Source organism: Xyrauchen texanus, chromosome 4 (genome assembly GCF_025860055.1).
Source record: "Xyrauchen texanus isolate HMW12.3.18 chromosome 4, RBS_HiC_50CHRs, whole genome shotgun sequence".
Lineage (NCBI taxonomy): Eukaryota > Metazoa > Chordata > Actinopteri > Cypriniformes > Catostomidae > Xyrauchen > Xyrauchen texanus.
The window spans coordinates 43,383,915-43,411,771 of record NC_068279.1 but is presented as its reverse complement, the minus strand read 5'-3'; the positions used below and the strand labels follow the sequence as shown (position 1 = coordinate 43,411,771).

At 39.2% G+C, this 27,857-nt stretch overlaps 1 protein-coding gene across 1 annotated transcript; it reads left to right on the top strand.

The window, feature by feature from the left end:
- Nucleotides 1-27,638, top strand: LOC127643041 (rab GTPase-binding effector protein 1-like). The gene is made up of 18 exons (XM_052125573.1): nt 1-127; nt 2,495-2,623; nt 4,351-4,554; nt 4,847-5,007; nt 6,633-6,752; nt 8,240-8,375; nt 8,596-8,774; nt 8,857-8,967; nt 9,634-10,092; nt 11,932-12,036; nt 12,247-12,363; nt 14,695-14,793; nt 15,928-16,068; nt 16,646-16,835; nt 18,651-18,706; nt 19,604-19,702; nt 19,858-19,974; nt 22,933-27,638. The coding sequence occupies exons 1-18, from the start codon at nt 82-84 to the stop codon at nt 23,032-23,034; spliced, it is 2,571 nt and encodes an 856-aa protein (XP_051981533.1). The 5' UTR covers nt 1-81; the 3' UTR covers nt 23,035-27,638.
- Nucleotides 27,639-27,857: the final 219 nt, after the last annotated feature.

Sequence of the window (27,857 nt, the reverse complement as noted above, 5' to 3'; positions counted from 1 at the left end):
TCAGTCTGTAGTAAGCAGTTCTGCAGGGTGCTCCTCGGTTACCTACAGAGAGACGCTTTTCTAAACTCTGCCCGGGAAACCATGGCCGAGCAGGCCTCGGGATCCTCCCGGCCGCCTCAGCATGACGGTAAGTGTCTGTCTGCATCATGCGAGGGTTCTTGTGTGAGTGTAACTGCTGCGGCCTGCGGCCTGTGCGTCCACGGATAAGCCAGCAGTCACCCGGCTGTCCGAGACACCTCTATCTATCTTCCTCTATGTCTGTTTATAAAACACGCGCTTATATTAGGTTTTAATGCAAAAGCTATGTCGTTAAGATTCTGCTAATTCTTCAAATGCACAAAGTGTCGGTTATGTTAATCCGTTGGAACTGCTTGATTGGTGTTTATATGGCCAATGTGATGATGCATCCAGTGTGTGTGGTCGGCATATGACAGCTGGATTGACAGTTAGCCTCAGATAGAGGGCCTCTTAATACTATTGTGTGCCTGTTTATTTGTGAATCCTTTTGCACCGTTTGTAATAAAGTGTTTTAAGACTATCCTAGCCCAAACATGGGATATTTGTGTTGTGGGATCTGTGACCAAGATCTTATTTCAAGTGATTCAAAGATTATTATGTCTTCAGGTACATGCATGCAATGTCTACTCAGATGAGGGCATGTTTTGCTTGCATATGCTTCCTTAAAATGCTTTTCTTTTGATTGTTATTGGCTTGTGTACCACACATGCCACATATGCATGACTTTTGTACCATCTAACACCATCTCTGCACCATTGTACAGCCTCAGTACTTTTTTTATAAGGATGGTCTTCCCCATACATTGGGCCTATTTTATTATGTTGCACGTTTATAACAACACATTGACAATGCAGTAGACTTGGTTTAATAAATACAATTGTAATGCATGACAATTTTTGCCCAAACAAAATCAGATATCCAGTCCATGATTGATGTATAATAGCCCTGTGATGTCATTTATAACGTATGACCTCACCGTTTTGTTTTTTAGTGTACTGTATGTGCCAGGCCACAGTCACTTTGGCACTTTCATATATTTAACGTCTTGCATGATTTCAACGTGTGATTCAAATGGGATTTCAATTTATTTAATTTTGTCTATGGCATTAAAATGAATTACATGTTTTCATGTCTATGGTTGCAGACTATGCATGTGTTATGGCACTGCTTACATCCCATTGAGCTACATTTTTGGTGAAGCATTAGTGCAGATAACACAGCGTCAAGAATCCCTGAAGGTTCATGGTTGCTTTGGGCTTAGTCGAACTTTGCATCTCAGACAAAGACTTTTGCTGCATTTTACTGGTGCATTTGTTGGAATACTCCTATTTAGGCCTAATCAGCAGAAAAACCAAGACTAGAGATAAATGATCCTTTGTATGTGGCTTTGCTAGTCGTGGCTCTAGCCTCTATGCTGTGTTTCCTCTGGAATGATTGGTTGATTGATAAAAGTTCAAATGAATTGTTCAACTGGCATAATGGCTATTATTCAGACTAAAGCTATGTCCACATCTTCTGTGACTCTGATTCAAACAAACATTGGTAGAAGTCACACAACTGTGTTACTGCAATAAAGATCAGGCAGCATGCTGAATATTTATTTAAATTGCAGTAATTGGCCTTGCTGATATATCAGTCTTTTTGTACATGGCTCTCTGGAATACTCGATTCTGATTGGTCAATGGTGCCATCCGATCTGATATTTCTGAGTAACAACCGCACACCCAGGGATGAATCGTCATGTCACAATTAGCGTAATTATGAGATTTTGACTTGTAAAAAGCATTCACATCTTCGTAGAACACGTAATTACAAGTTGTAACTCGGAATTCTATGAAAATTCCTATTTGATGGTCGTCACATCATGTAAAAGAGCCAATATGTTAGTGGCGTCAACAGTTGAAGGTAGTGAACATTTAAATTTAAATGCAAATCATTCTTTATGTCCATTTATTTACTTATTTGGTTAGTAGCCAAATGGTGGTGGCATAGTGGCTAAAGCACAGGGCTGTTAATCAGAAGGCCGCTGGTTCGAACCCCATGGCCACCACCATTGTGCCCTTGAGCAAGGCACTTAACTCCAGGTTGCTCCGGGGGTATTGTCCCTGTAATAATTGCACTGTAAGTCACTTTGGATAAAAGCGTCTGCCAAATGCATAAATGTAAATGTAGTAGCCGTGTAACAAGCATGATAATGTAGTCATGTTTGCTTAGTGAAAGTGTTTGAGACTCAAAGATCTCTAAAATTAATCTCCATGTTAAATCCAAAGAAGTTCAACACTCTTTTCTCTCTTAAAACTCTGTTGCCTCATTCTCTTTATTGTTGGAATATCCAGTCTCAGTTCATTCATTATTTAATCACATTGTGCCTGCATGAGTAAAGAGCTGAAGTGCTGTTCAGGAGTTGGAGTCAATGATGAGGTGTAGATATGGGTGAATGACTGTGTGATGCTGATGTGATGTGATCTTCTGTCAGGGGTTCTACAGCAGCATGAGTTCGTGCAGGAGCAGGACCGAGCTGAATTCCTGAAGCTCAAACAGCAGCTGGAGATGGAGTTCAACCAGAAGAGGGCCAAGTTTAAGGAGCTCTATCTGTCTAAAGAAGGTGACATGTTATACACAATGTTTTGATTGACCAGTAACATTACCTTTACATATATATAGCCAAGTAATTTCTGCTTGGTGTGTGGTTTTAAAGTGAAAATAAATAATCTGTGTTTGTTATGCCTGGATGCGCATATACAGAATACTGAACAACAATCAATGCAGCCACATCGCATTTCATATTTCAACATTTGTGACCTGATGCACCTTGGACATTATTGGTGGACCGCATAACACATTATAATTGCCTAAGGGCTGTCAACAAGTTTGAGAAACTAAATTTCATTTTTTTTTTAACCTTAAAAAGTACCAAGAAATTCGGATTTTAAATGGAGCTGATTTTTAATCGAAAGACCTTCACCTAAGGGGCTGTTCACACCGAACACTTTTGCAACCATCCAGTTTACCATTTGTTTTTCAATGTAAACGTGCCCTAGATGAACATCTTTGATTGTTTCGTTGTGTATCATTGTTTATTCAGCATCTCAAGCAGGACGGCTGTATTTTTCTAGCTGTGCCAAGTTTATAAGGACTTCAACCTTTAAAACATGTCTTGAGACTGCTGCGTTCTGTTAAAGTCTATTTGTTGCACTGCATTTAGCCTTTTTTAGCACAAGAATGGGCTAAAATTAATTGTCAGTGTTTGGCACACATCTAGAATTCGAAAGCACTGTTTTAGCATTTGAATGTGCATTTGAATGTAAAATTCTAATTTAGAATTTTAATTTGACATTCTTAAATTGAATCAAAACATGGGTTATAAACTTTGCTGGCCTGGAATGGCTTCAATAGAATACAATCGTCAACAAATACTAAATATATGCAAATAATCTACTGTTCAAAAATGTTTTATCACTAAGACATTAAATTGATCCAAAATTCTGCTAAAATGTTATATTAATATTTAATAAGTAATATTACAAATAAAATAAATAAGTTTGTCAATTTGGCAAAACTCCATTTTAAGCAATCATTACTGCAGACTAATGAGAATACATTGTGCCACCTAAAGCCTAAGAAATTATTCTAATGTGCTAATTTGGCACTTAAGAATCTTGTCTAATGATTAGAACATTAGAGTCCCTAGTTTCAAAAACAGATCCCTTGCAGGTCATAAATTGGCATTTTCAATGACCAATACATACATGCTAAACACCAATTTATTCTGCAGTAGTGAAAAGAAGACTAATATGTTGGCATTTTGTTCAGACTTCCAAAGAATAGGCCACATTTGACCCTTGCAAATGAGGATAAAAGGGTAGAATGGGCAAAAGAACTTGTTGTTGTTAGAAAAGTTTGATCATAAGGTCTTATACTTTATAAGATAGATATAAAAATAAGTATATCTATATACTTTAAAGAAATCTGAAATACAAGGTACTTTTGAATTTTTTGTCACTACATAATGCATAAACTTTTCTATTATTCTTATTATTCGGAGTGGTGGTGGCGTAGTGGACTAAAGCACATAACTGGTAATCAGAAGGTTGCTGGTTCGATCCCCACAGCCACCACCATTGTGTCCTTGAGCAAGGCACTTAACTCCAGGTTGCTCTGGGGGGGATTGTCCCTGTAATAATTGCACTGTAAGTCGCTTTGGATAAAAGCATCTGCCAAATGCATAAATGTAAATGTAAATGTATTATTCTAAAATGTAGAAAAGAGTAATAATTCAGACCTGAACCTCTCAAGTACTTCACATCAACATCTGTGGTTGTGTTCTCTCAGAGGAGCTGAAGAGGCAGGCCGCTTCTCTGGAGAAAGCCCAGGCAGAGCTGAGCAGGTTGCAGGCCCAGTTGGACGAGTCTAAAGCCGATATGGAGACCATCAAAGCAGTGGCCACTGTCTCTGAGAGCACCAAGCAGGAGGCCATTGACCAGGTCAAACAACAATGGCAGGAGGAGGTGGTGTCACTGCAGGCTATAATGAAAGGTAGACTCATTTCATGCTTAATGTGTTAAACTATCTTTTATTCTGTGTGCACGTCATGTTTAGAATACATTAGGTTTATTGTAGGCTACATCACAGGCCTATTTGTTCTATCCTATCGTAACTGTCATTGGTTAGTGGAAGCATAATAGTGGAAAAATAATATTTGCTTTGCTTATCCATTCGCTGCTTTAGAAATTTGCACTAAAGTTTACTTCCGTGTTCTAAACCCGGAAATGTGGAAAGGGTCCATATTATGCTTTAGCAAATTGTTTATCCTGGGTTGCATTATCAGATGCGGACCTTGAGGTGAAGGTGCAGTTTCATCAGAAGTTGGAGCAGGAGCGTGCTCAGTGGGCTCAGTACCGTGAGGCGATGGAGCGAGAGGTGGCTGAGCTCCGCCGCCGTCTCTCTGAGGGACAGGAGGAGGAGAATTTAGAGAACGAGATGAAAAAAGTATGTTTTTTTTTCATTGTGATGCATCCAACCAATTCTTAGTCCAAGGTTTGGCCCACTCTGACCAACATTAAGTCCTGACTTAAGTTCAGATGCATTTATATTAATGAGTCAACCCCTGTTGTATAATTTCTAATTAAAGGTTTTATTTTATGTTTTTCTTTTGCATATAATTTTAGTTAATGTTTCTAGCACCAAAATAGTCGTAACTGAGTTTTTCCCTTAGATAAAAGCCCTCTCTGACCCGTTTTTGCCACTTTATCTTGTGTTGTTTTTATTGATTGGCACGATTATAACAACATATACATAGTAATTGTAATACAATATGTATCTACATTATATTTGTACTAAAACATTTTAATATATGCAAAAAAAATGCCACACTGACAGCTTTTTTAATAGTTTTGTCACTCGTTTAACCAGAGTTTTGAATAGAATTATTGAAACAGACTGTTTGAAATAAATCCCAGAAATGAAATCAACTTACCAACTTTATGATTTGAACTGAAATACAAAAACGGTGTTGGATACTTTTAAAAAATCACTTTCTCAGTAGGACTGTCACAATTATGAAATTTTGGCTGACGATTAATTGTCAAACATATAATTGTGATTATGACTATGAATTGTATGTTTTAGGGCTATGATGATTAATTATCATATATATTGTCATATTTCTAAAGGTGCATGTGTTCTTCATACACATTAAGAAGTCATTTTTACATATTTAACTACAAATATTGAAATAAAATAATAGAGGTATATGATTTCCTTTTAAGCCTTTAAAAACTTATGAAATCTTATGAATAACATGAAAAATTATGTTTTAAATATCAAAATATTTCTAAAAACTTAAATTATGTATTTTTTTAATTATTTGTCAAATATTAAGTAAAATCTATCTTTCCTAATTTCTCCGCATTCACATGTTATTTTAATACTCTTTGATGAAACCCTCAAGCCCGATATTCACATGAAGCAAAACCTTTGAGGTTTTGTGTCATAAGTTGATCACTCCGCAGAAATAGATTACGCGTGCGTCTCCTATTCGGTGTCATTATGTGTGTCATTATTACTGCTTATATGAACCTGTTATGACCAGGACACGCCATTGCACAATCCTTTAAAGTGAAGCCTGAGTGCATTGTGTTCACAATCAAAGTTTATATTTGTTTGTTTATGTTTTCGCGAGGGTTTGGCACGAACCTCAGCTGATGACGCATACATCAGAGCTCTTGTGATGCGCTACATGCTCTCTTCCGGACAGGAGCTGCTCTGAGATCAACTGAATGACACAAACATGCCGTTGATGGCAGCTATACTGAATATTTGCTTAAATGTCCCTTTAAAATTTGGGCATTAAAATGTGATTGGAATTTGAAGTGCACAATAATTGCGGTTATCTCAAATATATAGCTCAATCATATATTTTCTGCCAAATTATCATGATATCATAAATAATATTTTCCCCAGCCCTAGTGGAGATTATGATTTGTTTTAGTGCTGCAAAATCTATGAAAGATGTCATGCATATCTTTTTCTGAAAGGTGCCTTAAAGATAGAGTGTTTCGATCATGTTGGTAGTGGTTCTTTTAACAAACTTTCTATTTATTGTGTTAATCCAGGCTCAGGAGGATGCAGAGAAGCTGCGTTCAGTAGTAATGCCAATGGAGAGTGAGATTGCAGCTCTGAAGGCCAAACTGTCAAGCTCAGAAGACAGAGTTAAGGAACTGGAGGCAGCGAAGGTTAGACAATTCAAAAAGCAGAACTGAGAGACAGACTGTTCTTTTATTATTAGATATGACACATATCAAGCACATTTTGTTGCTTGAATGCCGTTAGCAGAAACCCATTAATAGTCAAATTAACACCTGGACAAATGAATCATTGATATTTATCATTTACATTTTTCTTAGTCTTTCCTTACTGTCACGGGCACATTATCAGCAATCGCTCGTCTTTTTTCCGGTGTGCTATATTTTTTTTCTTTTCTCTATAAACACTGTCAGTCAAAATCAACGGGTAATTTGTGCATCCTCGTTTCCTTTTCTTGCTTCCTTTCCTCGTTTCTTTGCTCCACCCTCTTAGGAAAGGAAAGGAAAGGAAAGGAAAGGAAAGGAAAGGAAAGGAAAGGAAAGGAGGATGAACAATTTAAGAAATAATAAGCACCTGTTGATTTTGACTGAGGACGGAGGAATCGAAGCAAGATGTATTTGTAAAATGGATAATTCTGCTCACTCCAGCGTGACTTCAGAGCACATTTTTGGGCAGCTGCAGCTCATAGGATGCATCTGTGCTCCCTCGCTCAAGCATCCTCTGTAAGCTTCCTCTGTCCTCACCTCCATGTGGTGCATTTAGAGAATTGATACGTCCTTGATGGCGGACTTTCATCGGTGTCACAGGCTCGAGGACGGAGGAGCGAGGAAACGGGAATGCACAATTTAGGAAATGAGAAGCACTCAGCATGAACTTAACAATCAATAAAGGTTATATAAATAAACATTCTATAATGTCTATGCTTCATATTTCTTTTTTTGTTTTTATAACATTTTGCATTAATAATCGTAAATTAGTCAATAAACAGTTATGGTAATGGAGAGTTGGATCCGTTAAAATGCTTTATTCGTAAATATTCACCAAATTATGCATTTTATAGCCTATACAGTATATTCACCAGATGAAGGATTTTTAGGCATAGAAAAACTATGTTTTACAAACTATGTTTTACAATGAATTGGTAAAACTGATATTTTGCTCAACCTCTAATTACAATCTGTAATAACCCCACAGAATCTGCCCCTACACATGCCCCTTCCGTGTTTGTATATTAAATATGTTTTATAATTTGATTATGCGTTTACCTACCAAAAAGAGTACCATACCCTCAGCTCCATTTAACATATCTTTACCATGTTTAAATCCACTCTGCTGTATTTCACTTCAATTAAATGTGACTTACCGGTAAGTCTATTGTAAAAGTAAAGGATAATGGTTTGTGCATGTCAATGAACCTGTGGCTATCTCTGCCATAAAGTTGAAAGGTTGGTTTCTGTAGATGAGTCTGCCAATGTTTACTTTAAAATGTAACATGTTCATTTTGAATCAGCATTGTAAAGGTAGCAAAGTATAAAGTTTGTATGAAAGCCTCTGTTTATGGGTGTTTTTACTCTTGAAACTTTGTGTTTTTTATTTTAGAGAATCATATTTGGGGAACATGTTTGATATTTTTCAGGTGAAGGAGCTCAATCACGTCCTAGAGGCAGAGAAATCATGCCGAACAGACTTGGAGATGTATGTTGCCGTCCTGAACACCCAGAAAGCTGTCCTTCAAGAGGACGCTGAAAAACTTCGGAAAGAGCTCCATGATGGTGTGTCACCAAAATATTGCTTTGTGATGCAAACATTTCTGAGAATTTTGCTAACTGTTTAACTTCATAGAGCTTGCTTTGGTTGATCATTTTATGTGGGTTGTCTTCTATGGAACTTGCTGTGTATTTGTTTACAGGTCTAATGAGTTTGCATTCAAGTGTAATATCAGTTGATGTCAGTTGTTTGACCAGCAGTTTGAATTGTTTGGCCTTTTTTCAGTGGTTCACATGCTGGAATTGGAGAGACAGCAGCACAATCAACTGAAACACACATGGCAGCGTGCCAACGATCAGTTCCTGGAGTCACAGCGGCTGCTGATGCGAGACATGCAGTGCATTGAGAGCGTGCTGTCCTCTGAACAGCTGCGACAGGTGGAGGAAATAAAAAAGAGGGACCAGGTACTTCATCAGGTTTACTAATGTTACAAAATTGGACTTGATGTAATGTTTACATTGATGCCAGCATTGTATATGTGTTTAGGAGGAGGATGAGAAGGAGATCTTGAGTCAGGCTAAAGAGGCTAGTGAGGACGAGGGAACAGACCAGGCTGAGGCAGTGGAGGACTCACTGCTCGGGCTCTCCATAGAAGAGGTATTAGTATCACACTCATTTAAGTTACAACTGAAATCCATCCATCCATCCATCCATCCATCCATCCATCCATCCATCCATCCATCCATCCATCCATCCATCCATCCATCCATCCATCCATCCATCCATCCATCCATCCATCCATCCATCCATCCATCCATCCATCCATCCATCCATCCATCCATCCATCCATCCATCCATCCATCCATCCATCCATCCATCCATCCAAATTAGAATCTTTCAATCAGGTTTCCAAAACACTCACCTGTCTTCCATTGGTTGTGCCAGTATTGCTGCTGTGTTACGTATTTCTGATCCAACTACGAAAATGTATCAAAATGTTTGTTGTCCCCTTTCGTTTGGTTGACATGCACGCATGTTTGCTCTATCAATTATTGTAAGTTTTATGGCAATGACAACATTAAATGTATTGCTTTCTGTCTGTCAGTCCTTTTGGCAAAATGGAAATTCACACATTGCTTTGAATTTATGACACTGAGAGATAAGTTATGTATAGTGAAACCTTTCAATGACATTGAACAATACAAGCACTCTGTGGGGGGCATTAGACATTTTTTGAAACACTCTTGAAACTTCTTAAAATATCTTACAGCATACTCTGATTTGAGGCATTTTTTTGTTTCGTATTTCACTCTATGTCTGCAGTCCCATCTCAGCCACAGTATCCACAGTTCCTTGCACTCTCTGGATGCAGACACCCCGGGCCGCCCAGATAGCTCTGACCTGTATAAGGACGGCCTTCGGAGGGTGCAGTCCACAGACAGCCTTGGGTCTTCAGGAGGTACTCTACAGCCTCACGGTCTGGGCGGACACATCAACAAGGCAAAATCAGCCAGTCAGCTGGACGAGTCAGACTTTGGTCCTCTCGTGGGGGCGGACTGTGGGGGCTTTGACAGCATGGACACCTACTCCATATCTTCCCTGCAACCAGGACATTTTCTCCTCACCAAGGACCAGGAGAAGGCCATTAAGGCCATGACCCCAGAGCAGGAGGAGACAGCATCACTCTTGTCCAGCATCTCTCATACGGCTGACACGGCTTACCTGCCTCCGTCCGGCTATCGATTGGTCAGCGAGAGCGAGTGGAATCTGCTGCAGCAAGAGGTCAGAACGATGCTTTGAATCTCTTAATCTATTATTAAAATGTATTTTGGGGTAACAAATATGGAAATGGCCTTTATTTGTTGACTCAACTGTCTTCATTCTGTAAGTGGTCTGGACTGCTGAACCAGATTAAGTAGATTTGTCAAATACATTTGTTGTGTATTAAGATTTAAGAAGAGTTAATGAGTTTAAGTGTTAAGGGGGTTGCACACCAGATAAGAAAATCACAATTTAATGTAAAACAATGTGAGTTTCGCTTAGTGGCGTGGCAGAATTATAAATGACCCTCAATGTCATAACTGGGCACCGGCAATAGATGCCAAATGGCGGTGGTGTGCGTTAGAGCTCAGCGATATGGCCAACATTTTTATCACAATAAACTTTTTCATATTGTTTGATATCAATATTTATCAAGATTTACATTTACACATTGCTTCTTACATTCTTTTTTTATTTCAATGTTGATGGAAGAAAACAACAAAAAATTAATTCTAAACTGTCAAAATAGTTTCTACAAAACTGCACAGAGTTTGGCCAAAGCAGTGGGGTCTGCGGGATCTTTTACCAAAATAAAAAAATATTTTATAGTTTATCAATTGAAAATTAATGTTAAAAGAAATCTGTTTCTGAAAATATTTTTTTATATTTCTTTAGATTCAGATACCCACTATGGGGCATAGAAGCCCTTGTGACTGTGGAATGATGCTGAATGTGGGTTCAGGGGTGTCCCGAGAGAAAACGTACAAAACTTTTTTTTTTAAATGTAAAAAACATTTGTATATTTTCATTAAAGTGAGAGACTAGTCTACCAACAAGTCATTTTAGTCTTTCCTTATCCATTCCAGACATCTAATTTATTTTCACAAAATTAGAACAGAAATCGATTTGTTTATTATTAAAGGCTCGTAACATGCTGATTAATAAAAATACGTTTAGAAGGGAAAAACGTTATGGTCTAAAAGATGCTTTGAAACCACGGTGCTTCATGTCTACACACATGCAGGGAAAAGAGGTAACGCATGCGGAGCGGGACAGGGCATAAATGATGCATGTTTGGTGCTAGAGAACAATATAACAATAACTACAGAAAGATCAGAGCTGTTGTCCACATCACTGTTGTTGTTGTTCTGTCGCGCTCTTCTCTAGAGACGATGAGAGGGCGCAACAGTCTTGCGGTGTGGATGGAATCAATCCGGTGTCTGACGAAACCTAATTGTTAGCAAGGCAGCTAGCATTAGCAAGTTCATCCAGTCTGAAACTACGTTACCACTGGCGTGTTGTGAGCAAAGCTGAGAGCGTTTTCAATTAATTCCTATGAAAGCCCAGCGCCATGCTCGCAAGGTGGATCGTAGGATTGGCAGTGGTGTAGAGAAGCTTTCTCCTAGCGCTGTGAGCACCTTTGAGCGGATTTCGTCCGCCCCAGTGGAAACGCAGCCTGAGAAAGCCGAACTGCTTGTGTTTTAGCGACACGCAGTAAATATCTAAAATTCCTCAAAAGCTTATCGTGGATTTTCTTTATCTTGATAAATATCGATATCGTTTTATCGCCCAGCCCTAGTGTGCCTATTTTAATAGAAAACAGTAGTTTTTCATTTTAGGAGGCTGAATGTCATGCACCTGCCTGGTCCAGTGTGTTGACTGTTTGAAACTGTAGTAGTTTCACATACTATGTGGATTGTACAGTATATACTACACAGTACGTAGTAAACTAGTATTACATTCTGACCATTGTATTCAGATTCATCTCTTTTCCCATTTGAATCATCAGTGTGGGGATTTCTCACACGTGGCTTATGTGTCTTCATAGCTTTCATAACACTTTTTGTGGTTTCTCCTCAGATGAAGAATGCTGGAAAAAAGCTGGGTCGGAGATGTGATATGTGCTCTAATTATGAGAAACAGCTGCAGGTCATTCAGGGACAGGAGGCCGAGACTCGAGACCAGGTGTGTCTACTATACCGATAAAATCAAGACGATACATGGCACCTAATAAAACGTGCTCAGACCAATGAACCTAGCTTTGATTCTTTCAAAAGTACATTCTCTAATAATACATAATGTGTTCTTGATTCAAAATGGCTGATACTCTGTTGGACATTGCCTGGATCATAATTATGACAACAACTAACTTTACTGCTCCTTTGATGGCTGTAGGTAAAGAAACTGCAGGTGATGTTGCGACAAGCAAATGATCAGCTGGAGAGGACAATGAACGAAAAGCAGGAGTTTGAGGACTCTGTCAAACAGGCCAATGAGGAAACCACCTTGAAGGTACAGCCGTTCTCTATGACAGATTTTGTGAAGCGCAGCCAATATTGCATCTTTACAATGTTTCATCCTCGAAGACAGATTCTGTTTACATAAGATCTTGGAGAAAGAACAAACAATGGCTATTTTCCAAAGCCTAGTGAGTTGTCTTGTCATCTATAGTCTATTTAGGCAGCTACCTTCCAAGGCAGCATCCTAACTTGAATGGAACCTCATATACAGGTGAAACTCGAAAAATTAGAATATAGTGCAAAAGTTCATTAATTTCAGTAATTCAACTTAAAAGGTGAAACTAATATATATATATAGACTCATTACAAGCAAAGTAAGATATTTCAAGCCTTTATTTGATATAATTTTGATGATGATGGCTTACAGCTTATGAAAACCCCAAATTCAGAATCTCAGAAAATTAGAATATTGTGAAAAGGTTCAGTATTGTAGGCTCAAAGTGTCACACTCTAATCAGCTAAACACCTGCAAAGGGTTCCTGAACCTTTAAATGGTCTCTCAGTCTGGTTCAGTTGAATTCACAATCATGGGGAAGACTGCTGACCTGACAGTTGTGCAGAAAACCATCATTGACACCCTCCACAAGGAGGGAAAGCCTCAAAAGGTAATTGCAAAAGAAGTTGGATGTTCTCAAAGTGCTGTATCAAAGCACATTAATAGAAAGTTAAGTGGAAGGGAAAAGTGTGGAAGAAAAAGGTGCACAAGCAGCAGGGATGACCGTAGCCTGGAGAGGATTGTCAGGAAAAGGCCATTCAAATGTGTGGGGAGCTTCACAAGGAGTGGACTGAGGCTGGAGTTACTGCATCATGAGCCACCACACACAGACGGGTCCTGGACATGGGCTTCAAATGTCAAACGTCTTACCTGGGCTAAAGAAAAAAAGAACTGGTCTGTTGCTCAGTGGTCCAAAGTCCTCTTTTCTGATGAGAGCAAATTTTGCATCTCATTTGGAAACCAAGGTCCCAGAGTCTGGAGGAAGAATGGAGAGGCACACAATCCAAGATGCTTGAAGTCCAGTGTGAAGTTTCCACAGTCTGTGTTGGTTTGGGGAGCCATGTCATCGGCTGGTGTTGGTCCACTGTGCTTTATTAAGTCCAGAGTCAACGCAGCCGTCTACCGGGACATTTTGGAGCACTTCATGCTTCCTTCAGCAGACAAGCTTTATGGAGATGCTGACTTCATTTTCCAGCAGACCTTGGCACCTGCCCACACTGCCAAAAGTACCAAAACCTGGTTCAATGACCATGGTATTACTGTGCTTGATTGGCCAGCAAACTCGCCTGACCTGAACCCCATAGAGAATCTATGGGGCATTGCCAAGAGAAAGATGAGAGACATGAGGCCAAACAATGCAGAAGAGCTAAAGGCCGCTATTGAAGCATCTTGGTCTTCCATAACACCTCAGCAGTGCCACAGGCTGATAGCATCCATGCCATGCCGCATTGAGGCAGTAATTAATGCAAAAGGGGCCCAAACCAAGTACTGAGTACATAATGCATGATTATACTTTTCAGAGGGCTGACATTTCTGTATTTAAAATCCTTTTTTTTTATTGATGTCATGTAATATTCTAATTTTCTGAGATTCTGAATTTGGGGTTTTCATAAGCTGTAAGCCATAATCATCAAAATTATATCAAATAAAGGCTTGAAATATCTTACTTTGCTTGTAATGAGTCTATATAATATATTAGTTTCACCTTTTAAGTTGAATTACTGAAATTAATTAACTTTTGCACGATATTCTAATTTTTCGAGTTTCACCTGTAAGTCACTTTTAAAAGAGCTGCCCATATCAACAATTTCAATTCAGTCACTAACACGCACAACAGAAAAAGCCCATGAAAGACTAGCTCACAGTTTGATGTGAGTATGTTGTTAAGCTAGAAAGTGTATACACTTATGCACAACACATACAAATAATTTAAAAGTAAAGTGTGTAATTTAATAATACAATGAAGTAGTTTGTTTTTATTTGATGGACCAATTTTGTATTGATTTTTATAAATGAAAACTCTCGGATCACTCTTGGATTGCCTTACCCTCAAAGGATGCATCTGATGCTGCCTTATTTTTGCCCTGCTTTTGTCCAAAGCAATGTACCTTTTTAGGCAGCATCATTTTAATGCCTAATTTTAAGGCCTAAAGTTTGGAACAAACTTCACATAAATCACTTGTGCCAATGATGCATACATAGGCAACTCGCAAGGCTTTAGAACAGAGCCAAGGTGTTTAAATGCAAAGTATGCATTGACCGCTCTTAATGTTACTAGTTGTCCTAGTCAAACATATTCAGTAATATTAATTTTGTCTGATTTTCCAGATCACAGAGTTGCAGCAGAAAGTTCAGGAGTCTGAATCTCTGGTCGGTGCTATTCAGCAGGCTTTCAGCCAGGCCAAGAGGAACACCCATGACCAGATGGTATGACCAAACACACTTAAAGGGATAGTTCACCCAAAAATGAAAATTCTCTCATCATTTGCTCATGCCATCCCAGATGTATATGACTTTCTTTCTTCTGCTGAATACAAATGAATATTTCAGCTCTGTAGGTTCATACAATGCAAGTGAATGGGGATCAGACATTTCAAGCTCGAAAAATCCCATAAAGGAAACATAGAAGTAATCCATATGACTCCAGTGGTAATCAATGTCTTCTGAAGCAAAATTATAGGAGTGGTTGATAAACACAATTTCAACAACAGTAAAAAATAATAAAATATTTTTTTAACTCTAAATCTCCACATTACCTTTCACTTTTACACCTGAATGTCACATGTGGTGCCTGTTTAGATTTACTTTAACATCTGAAAGTGAAATTGGAAATTTAGAGTAAAAAATACTTTTTTTACTGTTGTTCTGTTTCTCACCCACACCTATTATATTACTTCTGAAGTCATGGATTAAACCACTGGAGTCATATGGATTACTTATGTTTCCTTTATGTGATTTTTGGAGCAACAAAGGTCTGGCCACTATTCACTTGCACTGTATACACATACAGAGCTGAAATATTCTTCTAAAAATCTTCATTTGTGTTCTGCTGAAGACAGACCCTCATGCCATCCCAGATGTGTATGACTTTGAGTAAATGATGAGATAATTTTCATTTTTGGGTGAACTATCCCTTTAAACACACACAATCATATACAACAAAATCCAGAATCTTGACTTATAGCTTTGTTTTCTTTTGAAAAACATTTGGCAAGCATATTTGTTTAGATCGGTCCCATTTTGAATTGCTACTTCAAATCTTTTTACTAATCAGACCATAAAATACAAGAAGTTGGCACTGAGACTTAGCAGGAAGAAATTCAGTCTCCATGCTGGCTTGAAGCACATCTGTTTGAAATCTGAAGTTGAACCATTTAAGTGATAAAGTTCAAACTGGTGTGACAAGATCCCTAGAATAAAATGCTCTGGAAAGAGTTCTTACAGTTTTTACCCAAATCTCCTGTTATTGCTTTCATCTGCCAAGTTCTTTGAAAGCCCTACTTTATAACATTTCTTTAGAAAACATTTTTGCCTTATACATTGAGTGGTGTGTGTATCCAGGCTGTGTTGCTGCAGTCCAGAGAGCAGGTGACTGAAGAGCTGAACCGTTTGCAGAGAGATAATGATAGTCTTCAGGGTAAACACAGACTTCACGTGGCACTGCAGCAGCAAGAGGACTTTCACATGCCAACCACTGTACAGGTACTACAACATCCAGTCTGATATGATCATTGTTAACATGCTAAACAATGCTTTTGCTAATGTACACTCTGATACAGTCAATCTGATTTGTGTGCAGTTAGTAAGAAAGTATTTCAAATCAATAAATATAAGTAAACAAGAAACAAAATCCTGCACACAGCTGTTGCTTGCGAATAAACAATTTAATTAATTAATACAACGTTTCAGTCTTGCGGGGGCCTGGGTAGCTCAGCGAATATTGATGCTGACAACCATCCCTGGAGTAGTGAGTTCAAATCCAGGGTGTGCTGAGTGACTCCAGCCAGGTCTTTTGAGCAACCAAATTGGTCCGGTTGCTAGGGAGGGTAGAGTCACATGGGGTAACCTCCTTGTAGTCGCTATAATGTGGTTCTCACTCGATGCCTTGGAGAATAGCATGGGCCTCCACACGTGCTATATCTCTGCGGTAACATGCTCAAGCCACGTGATAAGATGCACGGATTGACAGTCTCAGACGCGGAGGCAACTGAAAAACACAGCTCGGCCAATCAAATTCGAGGACTGGAACTAATGGTTTTATAACTTGTTTTCCATACAGGAACTCCAGCAGCTGGTGTTGCAGTACAGGGAGGACATAGTTTCAGTCAGGACGGCATCAGAGCATCTGGAGGAGAAGCTGAAGGCAGAAATATTGTTCCTGAAGGAGCAGATTCAGGCAGAGCAGTGTCTGAAAGAGAACCTGGAGGACACACTACAGGTGGAGATTGAGGGCTGTAGAGAAGAGATTGGTGAGTGCTGTATAAAGATATATACCATGCAAGAGTAAAAATGTGCCAGCTAGTAAATACCATTTATACCATCGTATATCTGCAGCGCAATATATACAGACTAAATTTTAAATGCTTACATCTGTTAAAAGTAAATTTAGTATGTCAGCATTTAGGATTCAACTAGCATATGAATTGCTTCAAAGCAAACATTCATTCATTGGATTATCTCAAATATATGCATTATTTCATTATCATGTAAAAAATAAAACATTTTGGGTTGATTAACTATGTACTGATGATGTATACTGAGTCTGTGATGTATATCTACTCATACATGATATAAGATTGTGGTTATACTGCTTACTTTTCACTTGAATGATAAAAAGCTTCTCTCAGCTGCAGAGAATGTTTGTACTGGTATTACATTGAGGCTTTAAAATGTGAATCTTTAGAGGTTTAGCAAATGCAATGAAATCGCAACTTTTCTTTAAAAGGAATTACGCTTTCACCCTTTTTTGTATTTAACTTACATGAAAACTGATAAAACTCATTTAAGGAGGTTATGAAACCCAGTGGAATACATATCGCAGCCCATTTATCTACTTCCTCTCATGAATGGCATTTCAAAACTGTCTCTTTTTCCTCCACTCCTGCATTGGTGACTTGTGTACAGACATCCTGGAAGGTATGAATCCTGCCTGACTGTAGTGTTTGTCTAGGTTGTGTCTGTCTATAGTGGCACCACCAATAACTCGCACCCTAAACCCATCAGCACAGTGTGTGCCTGCTCTTCTATCACATCCACGTCACCATGTACTACTTCATTTAACTGTGTACTAATATAACTATACGTGACCTTGGGTCAAGATCTGTAAAGAGAAATTCTGCATATGTGTTATTCCCTTTAAATGTCCATTTTCATCAACTTCAACCCACATATGAAATGTTTTGTGCAAGCTCAATGTCAGCGTTGGGAAAGCTACAAGGATGTCTAGCCACATACTATTCACTTTATCTATGTTAAACCACTGTTAAACTGGCCAGCCCAACAACCTACAATTTCTGCACCTTTAAATATACAATAATAGGATTTATTTTTATGCAAAATTTGTCAAAATAATGGACCCTTTTCACACTTCTGGGTTTTGGAAAGCGGAAGTAAACGATTGCTGGGTAAACTTCGATAGTGGTGAATGGGAGACCATGACAAATATAATTTTTTCCTACCAATACATTTTTGCTATCCAACAAAAAAAATATATCGCCACTATTAAAAAACGAAATGCATCATCACAGTCTATGAAAATGGTGAATTTTGTACCTTGGCTTGATCCTTTGGAAAGCTGTGTGCGCAAACATATGTTGGAAAAAGTTGCTTGTTACTTGTAACTGCTGTCATGCTACTGGAATAATATAGTGGCATCGCTACACTGTACTTTTAGTTAACTTCCCAACGCTGCTTTGTGGCAACCTTAATATTGCTTAGAAGTGCTATTTACGTGACTTTTGTAGATTCAGTTGACCAAGATTTGGGTCAAGAGATGCTGTTCAGTTGTTTTGACTTAAGTATTCATGCCAATTGCACCCTCACACACACACACACCCTTTTATTGTAATGCACAACAGTCTTAATGAATTCAGTGTCAAGTCACAGTTTTTCTATGATCATTCTGACTCAGTCAGCACTAACGCACAAATCTTTGAACAAATGAATCCTCTTGTTACTCAGGAGAATGCTCGCCTTGTTCTTGGCTCTTCCGCCCATGCATTGAGTACATGTATCTGACTAATCCATGTGATGTGACACAGCATTTGTTTCCTCCTGTCCTGTAGCGTCTTTTTCCAGCTTGAAAATGGAACTGGAAAGAGTGAAGAGTGAAAAAGAACAGGTAGGGCACAAGTTCAACTAATAACATCTAGCATTGGGAATCAGGAACTGGTTTGTGTTTTAGAATTAGTTAACCTAATATTTTTTTTAATTAGAATTTACTCACCCGTAAGTCATCTCAAACACGTTTGACTTGCTTTCTTCTGCAGAACACAAAAGATATTTTGAAGGATATATTATGTCTGTTTGTCCATGCAGTGCAAGTCAATTGGGTCCAAAACGTTCAAGCTACAAAAAGGATATAATAAAGTTAATCAGCATAAAGGCTTAAAGAGCGAGAAGTGTAATCAGGCTTTAAACCATAATTGCGACAATGAGACTGCAGATGACAATATTTATTTACATTTTGGTCTGTTTCTCACCCAAAACCGGTGAAATTGTATTTCTTCAGAAGACATGGATTAAACCACTCGAGTCGTATGGATTACCTTTATGCTACCTTTATGTCCTTTTTGAAGCTTGAAAGTTTTGGACCCCATTGACTTGCACTGTATGGACAAACAGACACCATATATCCTTCAAGAAAGACAGTCATACGAGTTTGAGATGGTGGCATAAGGGTGAGTATATAATGAGAATTACCATTTTTGGGTGAACTGTTCCTTTAAGGAACTTTAAAAATAATAAAAGACTTGAACCCAATTGTTTTCATTATGTGAAATGTCCTCGCTGGTTGCATGCAACAACAACAACAAATATAGTACAACCTGCTCTGACCAATTATGCAGAATCAATTATGTGGAGGATGCTTTCTCAGAAGTACTAAAAGAATCCTTAATGCACTCTTTCTGGAATCTGAAACGTCAATATACTCAATATACTCCTTTGCCTAATCACTGCGGCTTATTATTGGCTTAGGGCTGAAATGTTGACTGATCCTTTGCTTTTTTCGGAACAGCTGGAGAGCAGCTTGGCAGAGAAAAGCCTGACTTTGGAAAATGAACTGGGTCTAAAGAACAGTCTGGAGGAACAGATGAAAGATGCTCTCAGCAACAAGGTCTGAACAATCATGAGCTTTTTACTGTTGGAGACTTCCAGGGATCAAAGAAAATTATTACTTTTAATTGCATGTTCATATTCATTCATATAAACAAGTATTATAAAGCAATCTGAAACCTTTTAGGTCAAAGGTTGTGTGTTCATGTGTTGTAGAGTGCTTTGGAGAGTCAAGTGTTTGAAGAGAAAGATAAGGCACAGCGGCTGCAGACAGAGCTGGATGTCAGTGAACAGGTTCAGAGAGACTTTGTCAAGCTGTCCCAAACTCTTCAGGTAAACACATTTCGCACGCTGAGCATGAAGTGGTTTTAATGAAGCATTACACTGTGTCTATACTGGAAGTGTGCAGAGCGACAAGACATCAACATTGCTTGCTTTGTTGATGTCTCACATAGCCACATCTTTGACTAAAATGGCAAAGGTCAGGAATCTATTATAGTTTAAACTGGACAAAAAGAGCCATCAAACTGACTTGTAAATCGATCAATCAAAGATGGTTTTGTCATTACGTGCAGTTTAGGGGTGGGGTTATCTGAGGTATCTAATAACAAACGAAAGATGTGGGGGAAAATAATTGATATAATCTCGTGACCGTCTCGGTGAGTGTTTGTAGAGAGACAAGAAAGACTTTTTCACAGTACAGATTACCAATGTTTGCTGCAGCTATAGTAACACAAGAACTCAATATTGACTATTTACTTAATGGGGTCTTTGGGGTCATATTGTGCACAGTTCATCAGAGCATGACATAAAAAAAAAGGTTGTCAGAAAACTTTAATCAAAGTTCAGAAAGACGCTTTTGGAGCATCTCAGTTTTGTTGCATTGTGTCATAAACACAGCGTTTTATTGGCATTCGGAACTGCATCTTGTCCAGCTGCTGTTACTAGTGTCAAGCAAGCCTTGAGTGTCGTTTGTTGTCTGTTCAGCTGCGCGTTGCCTGTAGAGCTGTTTTGCTTACTGCCTCCTGCTGAAAAAAGGTGGTACTTCTGTTACACAATCTTGAATTGCTCCAATGGCATTATATTCCTTTTTACGGTCCAAGGACTAGATTAATTGCATAATTTAATGTATTATCTTTAAATAATTAATCAAACTTGTGTTAAATCAAAAGCCCTAGTAATAACTTGCTCCGCCTCTGAAACAACTTTCCTTTTTTGGCTGATGTCATGAATCCCTTTTACTTTTCTTTCCCTTCCAACTGCCTTGCTCCATTCTTGCCCAAATTTCACCATTCAATTAATTTCCGATGGATAGAATCAAGTCCTGGTCTACCTTTTTTCTCATTGAATATCCCGTTAAGTTTACTTAAGCATTCATGTCTGTGTTTGTGTACCTGCATAGAGGATGTTATGGTCTATCACACTGGAAGCAATCAGTTGGATGCAACAAAACAAGACACTAAAATTCTTGCTTTGTAGACAGCTTTGTTAATCATAACGGAGCATTGTACTTTGATGCTTTAAGTATCTCGCTTGCAGTATACATTGGCAAGAAAAACTATGTAAACCTTTGGAATTACCTGGGCTTTTGTATACATTTTTCTTAATCTGGATTGATCATCTAAATTACAATAATGAACAAACATAATCTGTTTCAACTAATAACACAAATTATTGTATTGTTCTTGTACATGTTGAATACATCATTCAAACATTCACAGTGTAGATGGGAAAAAGTCAGTGAACTCCTTGGCAAATTATGTCAACAAAAGCTAATTAGAGTCAGAAGTTGGGAAACCAGCCATCCATTTAATGAAATGAGATTGGAGGTGTGGGTTAGAGCTACTTTGACTTGTAAGAAGCACTCAAACATTTTGAGTTTGGTGTTCACAAGAAGCATCTGCTGACGTGGACCATGCCTCGCAAAGAAGAGATCTCAGAACACCTACGGGCAAGAATTGTTGCTTTGCATATTGCCAGAAAGGGTTACAAATGTATCTCTAAGAGCTTCGATATTCTTGTCCACAGTTAAATAAATTGTCTATAAATGAAGATGATTTAGTACTGTGGCTACTCTCCCTAGAAGTGGCCATCCAGCCAAGATGACTTAAAGGGCACACTACAGAATGCTCAGTGGAATAAAGAAGAACCAGCTAAAGAGTGACAGCTGAAGATTTCTGTTCATGAGTCTATTATATGGAAGATATTAAACTGGCATGGTGTCCATGGCAGGACACCTCGAAGGAAGCCACTGCTTTCCAACAAAAACATTGCTGCATGCCTGAAATTTGTCAAAGACCACCTTGAACCTCCAAAACGGAAAGTGGGAAAATGTTTTGTGGACGGACTGACGCTAAGGTTAAATTATTCAGGAAGAACGCGCAGCACTATGGTGTAAAAAGGGCACCGCATATCTTAACATCTTAAAATGGTGAAGTATGGTGGAGCATCATGATTTGGGGCTGCTTCAAGGCCTGGACCGCTTGCCATCATCAAGAGAAAAATAATTTCCCAAGTTTATCAAAATAAGACAGCAGGGGTGTCAAACTCAGTTCCTGGAGGGCCACAGAGTTTAGTCAGAGTTTTACAGAATGGCTTCAATAAACAAAAATTCACCCAGACCAGACCAGCCTAGACCTTAACCTAATAGAGATGCTGTGGAATGACCTCAGGAGAGCTGTTCACACCAGATATTCTAAGAATATGGCTTGAGCTGAAGCAGTTCTGTAAGGAAGAATGGTCTAAAATTCCTTTTGAACATTGTGCAGATCTAATCTGCAGCTACCGGAAACATTTAGTTATGGTTATTGTTGCCAAAGGATCGACCTGTTATTAAATCCAAGGTTTCACGTACTTTTTCCAAGGTACTGTGAATGTTTAATGGGATGTGTTCAATAAAGACATGAAAGATTATAATTGTTTGTGTGTTGTTAGCTCAAGCTCTGTCTATAGTTGTGATTGATGAAGATGAGATCACATTTTATAACCAAGTAATGCAGAAAACCATCTAAATCCAAAGGGTTCACATACATCTTGCCACTGCAGACGCATTGTAAGGGGGTAACAATCTCGATGCAGTGAAACATAACACACATGAAAACATCTTGTGACATTGTCTTAAAAGTTGCCTTTCTTTATTGCCTGATGCAGTGTCTAAAAAATTATTTGCAAGACTTATCAGTTGGACGGTATGCAACAGTCAAAGACTAGCATGTTTACAGCAAGCAAAACTGCATCTGGTGTGGATGGCCCCTAAGGGTATAGCTGAAGATGCATTGTTCTTGTTCTCAGGTGCAGTTGGAGCGGATCCGGCAGGCAGACTCATTAGAGCGGATCCGGGTCATCCTCAATGATACCAACTTCACAGATATCAGCCAGCTTCCAGAGACATGATGTCACTTCCTTGTTCCCACTGTCACATATAAACAAACATACTCGCATACACACTTCACCTATACTGCACATCTTCAGCCCAACTTCATAACTGGCTCCCACAATGCCTCCTCTAGCCAATGAGAACAGGCTCTGGGGAGTCTGTGGGCTGTATATTTTTTTTTAATAAAAATCTATAGTTAAATATGAATCGAACTGAGTGAGGAAGACTGAGACAAACTGCAAGTCATGGAGAACACTACTGCTATTGAAACTTGTAAATACATTTGCAAGGAGGTCGAAAAAGACTGAAGTCTCTGCTCCAGTGAAGATTTGTGTCTCATAATCCAGTTCTCCACTGTGGATCCTGAAGAAGCGGGTCTTTCAATGAGTCCGCTTCTTTCAATTCAGGAAATAGAATGTGTGCCCATGATTCCCTGACCCTACCAAAGTTCTAGTCTCTTCTGCCTTGTTTCTCTGTTGCATTTACACTTTCTTCTCTACTAATACAACAACCTGTCTACTTTTATCTTCTCTCCATCTGCTCTGCTGAAAGTTGTGATTTATGAAGGAAACAGAAACACCTAGATTGTTTTGTACATACCTGTATACAGATATATGTGTATATTGCATTAGTTATATTAATACACAAGACTGTGATTTCCCCGCCTTGCCACGCCCTCTACAGTTGCACATGCCAATGCTGTGTTTCTCCTCGTCCACCAATCATTTCACTGGGATGTCACTTAAATTCCTGGGGCTCAAGGAAAAGAAATTATGGGTAGGTCCCAGTCCCCACCAGGCCTGGGACAATGTTGACAATTGTTCCCTCTGGCAACATGCTGTTGGGATATAATTACTGTCTGTTTTGTACTGCTGTTTTGCCTCTCCATTCATCTTCTGAGACACTTCTTAAAGGAATATTCTGATTTCAATACAAGTTAAGCTGAATCAACAGCATTTGTGGCATAATATTGATTACCACAAAAACTATTTTGCTTATGATCACATGCATATGATTTACAGCCATTGTGTTGCTCTACATGACTTTGTATCTTTGTGTTCCACAGTAAGTGGTCTCTTAAACTCTGTCTTTATGGCGTATGGGGTCTGGAGAACCAAAGATTACATACTGGGAGCACATTGGGATAGTTTAAATCAAATAGGAAAGATGGAAAACATGGAAAATTTTGGGCATGAAAATATGAAACAGCGCTAAAAGTTTTAGGCTATTTTTGGGCTGCTATTTTAAACCGTACTCCAAGAGATTTAAATCAACTCCAGGAATTCTAAAACAAGAAGTGTGTGCGATCTGTATTCAGTTGGAAGGCTAAAAAGCACGTCATTTCATTTCTTACACAATTTTTTTTGCATACTTCAGTTCAGGCTGCAGAATGTTATATTAAAAAAAACATTTGCATTGCAATTGGAGGTCTTGTCACAAAAACATCTCTGGTTACACATGTAAACTCACTTCCCTGAGATGAAGGGAACGAGACATTGCTGTAAGCAATATGGGAAGTGTCCTATACAACCTTGTTGAAATCCTTATATAATCATGCCAATCCTCCGATTGGCAATGGTGTCTGAGCCCCGCCCCAGGTGCTGAAAGTTGGGCGTCCATCGCACCCCAACCTGTGTTGGATGCATCTGTGGTCTTCTGAAAATATGACCCAGCATAACACCCTGTTGGTGTATGGTTGGCGCAGTCCATGGTGCTAGAGCAGCCACACAGCAGCGAATCACCATGATGGTCATGCACCCAAGGCTACAGGTGCAATGTTGAATGTGTCGATTGAGCCACTGGAGGGGTCTCGTGTTTACCAGACCTAACAGTATGACGGTGGATGCTGCCACCATAAAACCCAGTATTCTCTGAAATAACTTCAGTGGCAATGTTTTCCTCAGTTTTAACTGAGACAGACACTGAACAATAGACTGTACATGCTCGTTTGTGAGTTGAGACAAACTCATAAAAAAGAGATTTGCTGACTGGGAAAAAGTGTGCTTTTCGTCCAGTTGGCATTCAGACCCAGATTTTTCAGATGCAAAGCAGCAAGTCTCTGTTCGCTCAGTAGTGCCTCTGATTGGGCTAGTAATAACCAATCGTCAAGGTAATTCAAAACACGGCCGCCATTAATTTTCAACGGGGCAAGTGCCGCATTGGTACATTTCGTGAACATCCGAAAGAGAGGACTTTGAATTAATACGCAGTTCCCTCGAACACAAAACTCAAAAACCGCATGTGACTGGGTGCAATTGGTACATGAAAGTACGCATCCTTCAGATCTATTGACGAAAACCAGTCCTGAGGACGGATGTGCGATAAGATCGGTTTCTGAGTTAACATTTTGAATGGCCACTTTGCAGTCAATGCAATACAAGCATCTCAGATCTAGAGTGGGCTGTAGCCTGCCATTTTCTTTGGAATGAGAAAACAACGGCTGTAAGCCCCGCTGTGTGTGTCATAGTCTGGGACCATCTCCATCGCGTTTTCTTCCGAGGAGACTGTGAAATTCTGCGCGCAACAAAGTGTGGTGGCGGGCTTACAAAATGAATCATATAACCATGCTTGATCATTTTTAACACCCAGTGTGACACACCAGTGAGGGCTCGCCACCTGTATTTGCAGTGGGACAGCGGGTTATTGATTTGCTTGCTATAGTACATAGAGCACCGCTCACAATAGGGAAGCAGTTGAGCATAATGTGTGGTGTGTATGGTAGTGGGCACTTTTTCTGAGAATGTGTAAGTGTCCTGTGTTTGTACAATGGGTGCTTTTTCTCTTTTGTGAGAAAAATCTTTGTTTGACTAATACACACAGAAGCAACATTTTTAACAATGTTCCATTTCTGATGAACAGTATTGGGGAAGAGGGGAGAAACATGTGCCTCGAATCGAGCCTTCAGTGAGTTCTGGGCTCTTCACAGGGCTGGGCATGTCTGGAATGTTTGTGCTGCCTGGCCGGGGTTTTTCCATCTGCGTGTTTTTCGTACTGAGAGGGCGGGTGCTTACTCTTGGGCCATGGTTTGCATGGCTTCACAGACGGCTCTGTAGTAACTTCCAGCCGCACTGGGACAGTAAGAGATGGATTCTTTGTCAGGCGCTGACCGGAATTAAACCGGAGCGTGCCGAGAAAGAGGAAGTGCTACTTCTCTTTGGCAGAAAGTGTTTAATCACTTGAGACTGCTTTTGCACCGTGATGAAGTACTCTAAAAAGCCTTCCACGGCTTTGCCAAAGAGACCGCCGGGCGACACTGGGATGTCGAGGAGGGTGGCTTTCTCTGCCTCACGCATGTCTGGATCTTCCCTCAGAATAAGGTCAATCCTAGAGCGCAACGTCTGGAGATTCATGCCCTCGCATTAAGGGCAGAGTGTCTCCATGAGAGCTGCTTGTGTGTGAGTGCGGCCCAGGCAGTGAACTTGGCTCTCGTGCTCATCAGGCAGTGGGATGTGCAGTTCACATAGGCAACACTTGCGGAACGACATCTTTAAAAAGACACGTATCTTGCAAGCTCTTTAGTTAATATTTTATATATATATATAAGGATACAGTAACTACAGCCGGAGCACTGTGGGAAGCAGGTAGGAGTTTTGCTGAAGTGCCGTATTCCATCAATGTTGATTATCTGAACCGAAGAACCCGTTCACCGAGAGCATCTTCGATGGCAATGTGGTGATCTCTTCACTGGAACACACAGAGGTGCTGAAAGCCTCTCTGTGCAGGTGCTGAGCACAGGTGATTAGTAGTTCTGTCCGCTGTAAGCGTATATCAACGGCGAAGCAGAAATGGTTCCAAGACGAACATTGTAGTATTAAAGGAAGAAAATTCTTAAGAAATGGTGACTGAGCACCCACATATATAGGACACCAGACACCATTGCCAATCAGAGGATTGGTTTATTGTATAAGGTTTCAACAAGGTCCTGTAGAAGGACACCCCCACTTAGTGCTTACAGCAATGTCGAGTGAACTGAATCAAAAGTGAACGCCCATGTGCTTGACAATGTAATTTGGCTAAACTCTGATGTAATGGATTGTCAATGTGGACAATTTTAACCAAATATGAATATTTCCCAGAGCATAGCTGTATTGACAGTTTACTTATGACAACATTTGGCCATAATCAAAAAGCTTAATTAAATTGTATGTTAATTAATTGTATGACCTTTCAACTTAAATTGACAAACTGCTGCTCTCGTGACCTGTTTGTGGACTGTTGATATTGTGAATGTGCATTACATGTGTGTTGTGTTCATATTATTACCTGTACATTGCACTATATAACACTCACATGTCCTGTGCTGTCTTCACATAAGACAACAAAAACCTTTCACGTTGTCCACATATTTTAGGGACTACATTTTTCAAAACTAGCAGACACTGATGAAACTCTAATAACTAGGATTTTGATGAAAATGATGTTATGAGGACTTTTAATTTATCATTCATGTCAGTCATTTCTATTGGGTCTGTGAAGATTTGATTCAGAGTCTTTCACAATAACAACAGTTAATTTCAGTTTGCATGCTGTGTTGCAAATGCAGAAGCCCTTGCAGATTTATATACTGTACTTTGTACATATCCCTGTATATATCTATATAATAAAACAAACTGAAACCGAAGGTCTTTGTTTTATCTTGTCAGGAGCTAAAAATAAATTCCTCTAAAGACATTGATGCACTGAGATCCAGCAGATGGAAATGACTTCAATATAATATCAGATGATTTGTAAAAATGAATAAATTAATAGTGAATAAATGCAATAATACAGAAAATAAATGTTTGATTATAAAATGTTAAGTAGACATATCTTAAGGATACATACAAGGACTAAGTCCTGG

Coding starts and splice junctions, on each gene's coding strand:
- LOC127643041 (XM_052125573.1), top strand. CDS start 82: ATGGCCGAGCAGGCCTCGGGATCCTCCCGGCCGCCTCAGCATGACG. Junction 10,093..11,931: donor GGAATCTGCTGCAGCAAGAG/GTCAGAACGATG, acceptor GTTTCTCCTCAG/ATGAAGAATGCTGGAAAAAA. Junction 14,794..15,927: donor GGAACACCCATGACCAGATG/GTATGACCAAAC, acceptor GTGTGTATCCAG/GCTGTGTTGCTGCAGTCCAG.